Source organism: Rhagoletis pomonella, unplaced genomic scaffold (assembly GCF_013731165.1).
Source record: "Rhagoletis pomonella isolate Grant_MI unplaced genomic scaffold, Rhpom_1.0 Rhpom_scaffold_00008, whole genome shotgun sequence".
In the NCBI taxonomy this organism is placed as follows: Eukaryota; Metazoa; Arthropoda; class Insecta; order Diptera; family Tephritidae; genus Rhagoletis; species Rhagoletis pomonella.
The window spans coordinates 1,248,373-1,258,996 of NW_023458562.1; the positions used below are offsets into that span (position 1 = coordinate 1,248,373).

The following is a 10,624-nucleotide window of genomic DNA, read 5'->3' on the forward strand; positions in this document are numbered from 1 at the left end:
CACCTATCATAGATATGTCTGCATACCACATTTCAAGTTCATGTGACTTATGGTTCCGAAGTGCTACACCCCCTTTTACAAACTCATTTATATATACCTTCAGATAAGCATCTGCCATAGATATGTTTGCATACCAAATTTCAAGTTCATGTGAAAGGTGGTGTGGAAGGTGCCACTCCCCCCTTTTCCAATACCGCCCAGTTTTTCCCATGAGTATAGAATTAATTGTATTTATCTCGACAGCATGTTCCAGTACTAGCAGACCCGGCGAACTTCGTTTCGCCCAAAATTATTTTTTTTATTGAAACATTTAGTCGAAAGTTTTCGCCAGCAATTCACGTTCACGTTTGGTTTTGTGGTTTCCATTGCCGCTACCACCAGTGACTTATAGAGTGTGATTTTCTTACGTCGAGAGAGGACTTTGCTCCTGAACTGCCTACTCAGTCCAAAGTAGCACTTGTTGGCAAGAGTGATTCTGCATTAAGCCTAAGTGGAAGGTTCTACCACCTTTTTCTTAATTGCGGTAGGTACTCAAACTTCCCAAAATCAGTTTCTGCTGTTCATCAAATGACTATAAGTGACCATCAAGCAAAGGTTAAGGAATTTGCAGGGAAATTAGTCGAGATTTTTAGCTTTAACCTAAGCCTAGGTGGAAGGTTCTACCACCCTCTGTTTCTTTGCTAGAGCTTCACAAATATTGCAAAAAACGCGATTTTTTGACACTTTGACCTCGTTTTTCTTAGAATCTGGAGTTTATGGAAACTTTACGCTTACGAATTCGTAATCAAAAAAAATCTGTCAAAAATAGCGTTAACATTTGCTGCATCAAATTTTTTTCCATTTTTGTTGGCCTGTGTAATAAGTATTGTTAAATAGCGAATACCCGCATGTTTTCGGCGCCTTCAAAAACCTTTCGAACTGTAAAACAATGACTCAATTCTATTCTGCGCACATCTACAATACGGGTATCGAATTTCCAGCAAGTCGCACCATAAATAAGATTTTTTCCAATAGATCGGTATCTGGTTCACCTATCCGAAAAAATATCCTATATGTTAATCCTGGTTACCTACGTGCCGAATTTCAAACAAATCGGACCATAAATGAGACTTTTTCGAATAGATCGGTCACTGGTCCACTTAACGGAAAAAATTGATCCTATATGCTAGTCAAATGCATATTTTTTAGCGTAGCTCGACCCCTGCACCACCTATCGGACAAATTAAAACTTTGTGCACTCCCCTTTCTAAACACCTTTCCAAAAAAGCAGCAACCATTCGAATCGGTTATGAAACATAGGACAAAATTGGTCCCAATTGATTATGCTCAAAATGAATTTCACAATCATCCTAAATTGTCTAAGCTTCACATGATCAAACTCATGCGATTAAATGCAAAACTTCGTCGAAAAACATTTAAATTTTTCGCGTTATTCCGGATTTTTCCGAGTTTAGAATTTTCTATTTTTCCAATCTAAAGCCATTCCAAAGGAATTGCACAAAAAATTCCATACAAAAAAATCCATTTTCGATTTTTCCGATTTCCCGACTTTCTCGGATGGTTTTCCCAAAATTTTCTTTCGTAAAAACCTTCTCCTGGCAATTACGAACAACTAACAAAAAATTTTAGCCAAATCGGCCCAACCGTTCTCAATTGATGAATTACTATACATTCTTCACACCATTTTTATATATATAGATTAACTTCCAGTACAAGAAAGTGCAAGTTTGAAGTTGCTAAAAAATCGTGTTAATTTTTGATAATTTATTTGCTGACGCCTTCAAACTTTTTATTATACTACATTTTAATGAGCTATGATACTGCATACCAAACATTAATTATCAAATTGTAATTAAGGAACTTGGAATTGGGATGAAAAGATTGTGCAATTTTTAAAACTTTTAGTCTTTTTTTAGTCAAAACTGTTAAAAATGTTGATGTGCAATCTTTTTTCGCGGACTGTGCATGCACATCAACATTTTTAACATACATGTACATACCTAGTTACCTAGTTACCTCATCCTTTCCCAAGGCTACATCGCTGGGGCGGTAGCCCCAGTTGGTGCACACCAAAAGGAGAATTCTATTTGGTAAGGGTTATAATCCTAAAGCGCCGCCGAAGGTGTTCTCTGCGAAAGGTGTTCAGCCCCCCTTCTTTCACCTGATAACCACCTTGGGATAATTTCCCCAAACCCCCCTCATTCGAAAGGGGACAGTCGCCACTTTACGAAAAGCCCCACCCCCCCCCTTGGGGACCTCCCACAGACCCCTAGGGAACCGTTTGAAAATGGGGTAAAAACGTAATTTTCCGAGGCAAACTGAGCAGTTTCAAGTGGAATATAACCCAACTAACGAAAAACGTGGGATTTTTAAATAAAAGAAATTATCCCAAGTTGGTTATCAGGCGATTTGAAAAAAAAAAATGATGGGGAAAAAATTAACTAACAATATTGTGAAATTAAGAAAAAAGCGACAGATAGAAATGTTCGGCCGCACTTAGGGATTATAACCCTCACTACGTAGAATTCTCTTCTGTGTTGCCAAAGAAAGGGGGTTGAACACCTTTTGCAGAGAACACCTTTCTGCGTAGGCGGCCTTCGGCCGCACTTAGGGATTATAACCCTCAGGCAGTAGAATTCTCCTTTCTGTGGTGCCAAAGAAAAGGGGGCGAACACCTTTTGCATAGAACACCTTTCTGCGTAGGCGGCCTTCGGCCGCACTTAGGGATTATAACCCTCAGGCAGTAGAATTCTCCTTTCTGTGGTGCCAAAGAAAAGGGGCCGAACACCTTTTGCATAGAACACCTTTCTGCGTAGGCGGCCTTCGGCCGCACTTAGGGATTATAACCCTCAGGCAGTAGAATTCTCCTTTCTGTGGTGCCAAAGAAAGGGGGCCGAACACCTTTTGCATAGAACACCTTTCTGCGTAGGCGGCCTTCGGCCGCACTTAGGGATTATAACCCTCAGCGAAAGGAGCCACAGGGACTGTAAATACATATTTTCCATGGAAAGGTTTATATTTTTAATGCTGACTGGGTTATATCATATTTTCTTTTGTCTCTCATCCTTCTTGTATATTTAGCTTGGACAGCTAAACGCCACCATTTAATGTGCATATGCAACCAAAGGCAAACGCGTGGTTTTGAAGATGTTTTTATTTAATAAATTGTGATTGATAGATTAAAATTAAAGTAATAAAGAAAGTTGTAACAAGTCGAATAAAGTTAAAAGTGAAGGGGAATATAAAAATGCATTAGTGAAGTGGCTGCTTTAAGGAAAATAGGAGTGATAAATGTGAGCTATTTTCCGAATTTTACAAAAAAGGGCATATTTCAAACCCAATTTGTAAATAAATTAGTGACCAAAAATTACAATAGTGGATGTTAAAGTAATGGGTAGACCCTTGGCTACAAGTGTGTGCAATTTTTTTTTTTGGATCGGGTCACCCCTTTGGACGCAATACCCCGAAATAGGTGGGCCACTTACTAAACCGTACCCGGGCCACGCACCACCCCTCCGCCGCCCACCCCAAAAACGTAAGGCAAATAATAACTAAACATTTCCCATTTATTCACCATTCGCAAGTGCTTGAATGAAGAATAATAATCATTTTAACAAAAATTTTTCTGATATTTCATACAACGTGCACTGTTTTATAAATACTACGCACTAATAAATATTTAGTGACTCATACACATACGCGCATTTAAACCCAAATAAAATTATAGTTTAAAAAACTAAAACCTCCCTATTATAATTGCCATTCGTACTGTCATCACGTATGTAACTTGAGAATAGAAATCGCTGCATCTTTTAGGCACATCAATATTACATAGTTACATCCCGAGCTAATAAAAGGAAGGTAATAAAAAAAAGGAACAAATACAGTTTGGCTCCAAATCTCAAATTAGAAAAAAATATTGGAATCAATAGAGATGATTGAGCTGAGTATAACGGTATACTTCTTTTTTTAGGGAAACACCAACAACAACAATTACACTGGACCACAAATTTCCACTTTTTCTCTTTACCAGAAACGCCGTTATGAAATTCTTATGTAAAATCACCCCCTGATTCCGAAAATCAAGGTTATTTTTAATTCTATGGTACCGTTTTTGAGATATTTGCAATTTACCGTTTTTGCAACAAAAAAAAAATTGGGTCCACTTTATCATATATATCTCAAGAACGAATTAAGCAATTCCAAGCAATTTTGCTAGGCCCTGTAGATTCAAAGATAACGAACAATCAATACCGATATTTTCAATTTTTTTTGTAAAAATATAAAAAAAATTTTACTTTGCGGGGAAGGATCTCGAAAACCTTTTATTTTTTTGCAGAATTTTTTTTTTCTCCCTAAGCTCTGTTGTATTACAAAAAAATAAGCTATCATCGAAGAAAATCGATGCAAAACTACGTAAGTTATAAGCGATCAAATAAAAATACCCAGGTTGCGCAACTTCAATGTATGTACCTATACATACATACATATATTAAAGGTATAAAGTGCAAGTGAGATATTATCCGGATAAACGAATAACACCATAACAATGATAACACTTTTTCTTTAAATAAATCAAATAGTACTTTTAATACTCGAATTGTATTATAGTAGGTAGAGTGGTTGCATCGAAAGGAAGAGTGGTTGGGTTCGAAACCTGCTGTAGGCATGTAGTTATAAACATGTATTTCCGTCAGTTATGGGTAAGTATGCAGGTAGATTTTCAAAATTATAAGACACAGAAAATTTCTAAAGCCTACATCTAAAACAGGTAGTATTTTCTTTTCCCGGCTTGTTATAAAAAGGAACCTTTCTGTCTAGGTAAGATTTGATTTTTTCAATTTTATTCTTGTTCCGAGTATAAATATGAGTTAATGCGCTTTGAAACTTCATAACATCTTCAAGGCTCGCCGGAGATAGTTCAGTTCATAAGTCTAATTTCAAAACCGTGATTTATTAAAAAAAATAAAATGAGTAAAAGGACGCGAGAATTTGAGTGTAATAAGGATCCAGATATGTTCTGTTTCATGTGTGGCCAATATACTATCATAAGGCGACGACGAGTGTTCTCAGATCATATCAAAACTTTATACTCCAAGTATTTTGGAATTGAGCCTAAAAATGCTGAAAAACCATGGACACCGAACACTTTGTGTACATCGTGTCGAGTAGAATTGATTCAGTGGGAATCAGGACAACAAACAAAATTTGATACACCAATGATATGGAGAGAACCTACTTGCCATTCAATAGAGTGTTATATTTGTCAAACAAAAGTACTTGGCGTTGGAAGATCAAGAGGAGTAACCTATGCTAGCGTACCTACAGTGACATTACCAGTACTACATTCAACGGCAGTTGCGGATCCAGTTCCATTGTCAACAGTAACATCTGAGTGCGGGGGATCAAGTTGTACTGAATTTCGCATGGAAAACGAAAGAAACGTTCTGTCACAAGCACAACTTAATGATTGGATAAGAGATTTGGAACTATCCAAGGAAAAGGCCGAGATCCACACTTCTCGTATGCAACAATTTAAATTTGTGTCATCCGATGTTAAGGTGACATATAGTAGAACTCGTCACGAACCATTTTCCAAACACTATACCAAGAAAGACAGTATATGCTACTGCAACGACATCCCTGGTTTATTCAAAGAGTTTGGTCAAACATATGATTCAAAAGAGTGGCGATTGTTCATAGACGGCAATAAACTGAGTTTGAAGGCTGTATTATTGCATATTGGTAACAAAAAGCCTTCTATCCCGATTGCACATGCAGTAAATACAAAGGAAACCTACGAGGAAATGCAAAAAATACTCAAATTTATCAAATATGAAGAGCATGATTGGAAAATACGTTCTGATCTCAAAGTCGTTGCAATAAGATAAAGGAAGGTATTTTTGTTGGACCACAAATAAGAAAGTTGATCAACAATAATCAATTCAAAGGACTACTCTCATCAGTTGAGGCAGCAGCGTGGGAATCCTTTGAAAAGGTCGTTGCTTCTTTTCTCGGTAGACACAAAAGCCCTAACTACGAGCAGATAGTGAACGACCTAATCAATAATTATGCGAAAATGGGCGTAAATATGTCTTTAAAAATTCACTTTCTCCACTCACATTTGAGCTTTTTTCCGGCAAATCTTGGCGACGAAAGTGATGAACATGGCGAAAGGTTTCATCAGCAAATGAAATTAATTGAGAATCGATATCAAGGATCCTGGGACGTCGCAATGATGGGTGATTACTGCTGGTTTCTCATAAGAGAAACCGATCCTAAACTGAATAAGCGTCAAAGTAGAACACATAATTATTTCGACAACATAGTAAAATCAAATTAAGATAAAGATTGTTAGAATATAGTATAAACATAAATAAATTTAAAAAAAGTTAAAAATATGGGTAATTTCATTCATAAATTGAACTTTTAACTCAATAGAAACAGAGCATAGCTAGATATTTCACTCTTCTTTATACCATACATACGTTTTGAGGTATACGTTGAAATTGCACAACCTGGGTATTTTTATTTGATCGCTTATAACTTACGTAGTTTTGCATCGATTTTCTTCGATGATAGCTTATTTTTTTTGTAATACAACAGAGCTTAGGGAGAAAAAAAAATCTGCAAAAAAATAAATGATTTTCGAGATCCTTCCCCGCAAAGTACAATTTTTTTTATATTTTTACAAAAAAAATTGAAAAAATCGGTAATGATTGTTCGTTATCTTTGAATCTACAGGGCCTAGCAAAAAGTGTTGTATGCACAGTTTATAGAAAATTTTATTACCTTTTTAAAGCTTCAAACCGTTTTGGAATTGCTTAATTCGTTCTTGAGATATATATGATTAAGTGGACCCAATTTTTTTTTTTTTGCAAAAACGGTAAATTGCAAATATCTCAAAAACGGTACCATAAAATTAAAAATAACCTTGATTTTCGGAATCAGGGGGTGATTTTACATACGAATTTCATAACAGCGTCTCTGGTAAATTTTGGCCGTCGACCAGTGTTATCAAAGGTTAAATTTCCAAATAAGCTATTTTTGAAATCGAGATTTCTTAAAAACAAATGGATGGATTTTGAAAATTTTGATTTCATTCAATAAGAAATTCGATTTCCTTTAATTTGGTGTACGTACTTTTATATATTTTGGTTCGTTCTTACAAAAATTGAATTAATGTAAAATAATTATAAAAAAAAAACACCTTTTGCAGAGAACACCTGTCTGCGTAGGCGGCCTTCGGCCGCACTTAGGGATTATAACTCTCACAAAGTAGAATTCTCTTCCTGTGTTGGGAAGAAAAGGCACTGAACACCTTTTGCAGAGAACACAACTTTCTGCGTAGGCGGCCTTCGGCCGCACTTATGGATTATAACCCTCCCAAAGTAGAATACTCTTTCTGTGTTGCGAAGAAAAGGTACTGAACACCTTTCGCAGAGAACACCTTACTTGTAAGCTTTTTTTTAATAATTATTTTACATTAATTCAATTTTCGTAAGAACTATACAACATAAATATAAAGTACGTATACCAAGTCGGCCACTGTGGTGCGCGCTGTCACTCATCAACACCTGGGTTCAAGCCCTGGTGAAAGCAACATCGCAAAAATTATAGAAAAAGGTTTTTTATTAACAGCGGTCGTCCCTCGGCAGGCAATGGCAAACGTCCGATTGTATTTCTGCCATGAAAAACAGCTTCTCATAAAAATACAGGTGCCGTTCGGAGTCGGCGTAAAACTGTAGGTCCCTCCGATTTGTGTGACAACATCAAGGCGCACGCCACAAGTCGGTGGAGAGGCTCGGCCAGACACTAACATATGTGTAAGCGCCAATCTATTATTATTATTACGTATACCAAATTGAAGGGAATCAAATTTTCTATTAAATGAGATAAAAATTTTCAAATCCATTCATTCGTTTTTGAGAAATCTTGAGTTCAAAATTTGCTTATTTTGAACTTTAACCTTTGATAATTCTTGTTGTTGTTGTTTGTCCAAAAAAAGAAGTATACTGTTATAATCAGCTCAATCATCTCTATCGATTCCAATATTTTTTTTTTTTAATTTGAGATTTGGAGCCCAGCTTCATTTTTGCCAATAAAAATGTATTCGTCATTCAAAATTGCTGAAATGATGAATGAAAACTTATTCTTATTTTTTTTTTGTTCAATTATTCATTTACCTGAATACGCCATGCCTGGCGGGTATCTTTTTTCGATACCTTTGAAGTACTTGGTTCAAAAGTATCGATACCCAAATTACTTGGTATCGAACGAAAAGTATCGAGTATGTACCTGTATTTACTCGTATTGTTCCTTCCTAGGTTCGATAACATAATAAAAACATAAACAGTTTTGTAATTTGCATTTTTATGTGTTTCAATGGTAGATATTGAGCAGATATGGTTGGAATTGTCGAGAAACTTACCGGTACTATCTGGAACCGTAAGTATAAGAACAATACTGATTTATTTTTCTCAAATTGAACTATTTCTAGATAGCAATGACTGAGACTGACGATGACTTCTGCAAGGCTTGGGAAGAAGTTAATAAGCTTGGCTTGGAGGTGATCCTCTGTGAAATATTACGCTCAGAGCTTCAGTCTGCAATTCGAGATAAAATAGTACCTGCGTTTTGGTCACATTTTCCAGTTCGAGTAGAAATGAATGAATACGACGTTGATTCGCAATTTCATTTGTTTCACCAGTTCGCCGCGGCAGTTGAAAATTTACAAAAAAGCTTCATATGTTTGGAGTTGGTCTCGCGACGCGTGATAAACTTGTATCCTCAGACAAATCTTAAGACGTGGGATTTTAAAACAGTGTTACTACAAACATTATTGGCACAAATTCCAACTGGATTCAATGAAGCCGTATTTGCATTTTACCAAGTCTCATTCCAAATTTATATCCAACAGCATAATAAGCAAAAAACTGGGCCCTCTGGTAAGTGATATTAAAACAGAGTTTAGATATGGGTAAGTATACGGAAGCCCCAAGAAGTGTGCAGCCTCCCGGGCATACCAAGCAATTTTCCGAGTCGTGGTCTGTCTCTCCGCATGCCGGACACTCATTTGGCACATCTGCATCTAATCTGCTCAGGTATGAGTTTAACCTGCTGCAGTACCTAGAGCGAGATGAAGCTCTGTCTAGTCGATGTCAGGTCGTTGTATGCCAAGAACGGCATTCGCAGATCTGGAGTCTACATAACTAGAGACTGACTCCTTCTGAATGCCGCTCAAGGCCTGTCGATAAGCTGACGGGTCCATAGGTTACTTTATAAACCTCTGGACTTTGTCCGAAAGTTCGTAAATACGCCTTCTGATATGCCGTGGCGAGGGCTCTTCTGCAAGCAATTGTCTGTCGGGTGTCGACGTATGTGGCTTCCTACTAGGAATTGCTTTCAGAGCATTGTGTTGTGCACCTTTATGAAGAGCACTTTCGCCTCGTTGGCGTTAGGCTCCTAGCAGCGAAGAAGCGAAGAGGTCGGAGAGATATCCTTTTACTTTCGAACACAAGTCCTCAGTTCCATTCCCAGACGCCATTATCGAACAATCGTCAGCATAGCAGCCAATCGAGACTCCCTCTGGTGGTTGAGGGAGCTTTGAAATGTAGTAGTAAGTAAAGGACACCACCGTGTGGAATCCCCTGTTTTATTTTTCTAGGTTTGCTCGATTTGTCTATAAACATTACTGTCGACCACTTAGATAATTCGCCAACCAGCGTTTGAGCCTCTGTGGGTGAGAGGACGCCTCCATGTCTTCTAACAGCGTGGAGTGACTGACGGTATCCAACGGCTTTGAATAGTTCTCTCACAGGGACGGTTGCGGTTTAGGCCACGTGCATTCAGCATATTCCGTCTGGTCCCTTGTCTTTGGAGGCTTTCGCCTTGCCGATGACTACCCGAACTTCACCGCTAGTGAAAGCAAGAGAGATGAGTGTTTGTCAGTGGTAAACACTATACGAGACACTTGGTGACGAATATTTTCGATCTCTGACAAAAAGATTACAGAAAGATTATTGAAATCGGTTAACGTAGTCCAGAGTTATGCGGTAACATACATAAAAAAAATCCAACGAATTAACCTTTTCCTTTTTGTCAAGTCGATTAAAAAGGATCAAAGGTCTCTTTCTTTTTTTTCTGGGCTCTGAAGCAATGACTAGGGACCCAATAGTCAGGTTGTTCCTCTTAGTATGTTATCTTCCCACTGCTGTGAGTGATTTTCAGGTGTGTAAAACGTTGCTCCACTGATACACATATGGTAATACCGCTGAGGGCAAGAACCACGCGCAAAATTTTCTGCTATGCTTACGTCTTATTGGTTTCAATTCTCTATTTCTTGTTAACAGCCTTATTCTGCATTACGAACGATAGGCAACAAGAACGATTCGTCTGCAAATGGCAGCATCTCTGATTGCGATTTTATTACTATATCGGTCGTCTTCGTCTTCCTTTTCATATATTACGTTGCAATGGTCTCGGTTGCGTTTAAACCGGCTAGAATGATGCCGCCGGAGTCTAGCCGGATTAAAGTCATTCCCACGACAGCCGGTTCTACGTACCGGAATGACTCGGGGTTTCACCCGACCAAGGGCTGTTGTTTCGGCGATCTAACCCCGTT

At 37.8% G+C, this 10,624-nt stretch overlaps 1 protein-coding gene across 5 annotated transcripts in view; it reads left to right on the forward strand.

The window, feature by feature from the left end:
* The first annotated feature begins 8,303 nt into the window (after positions 1 to 8,303).
* LOC118744102 (anaphase-promoting complex subunit 2) overlaps positions 8,304 to 10,624 on the forward strand; it is a 508,470-nt gene continuing 506,149 nt past the window's right edge. For 4 of the 5 annotated variants that reach the window (XM_036476827.1, XM_036476831.1, XM_036476832.1 and 1 more), the window contains exons 1-2: positions 8,305 to 8,448; positions 8,501 to 8,948. In XM_036476827.1, coding sequence (XP_036332720.1) covers positions 8,386 to 8,448; positions 8,501 to 8,948 — 511 coding nt within the window. In that variant the 5' untranslated portion in view covers positions 8,305 to 8,385. Of the gene's footprint in view, positions 8,449 to 8,500; positions 8,949 to 10,624 lie in introns of all 5 variants that reach the window. The other variant, XM_036476830.1, reaches the window with a different exon arrangement.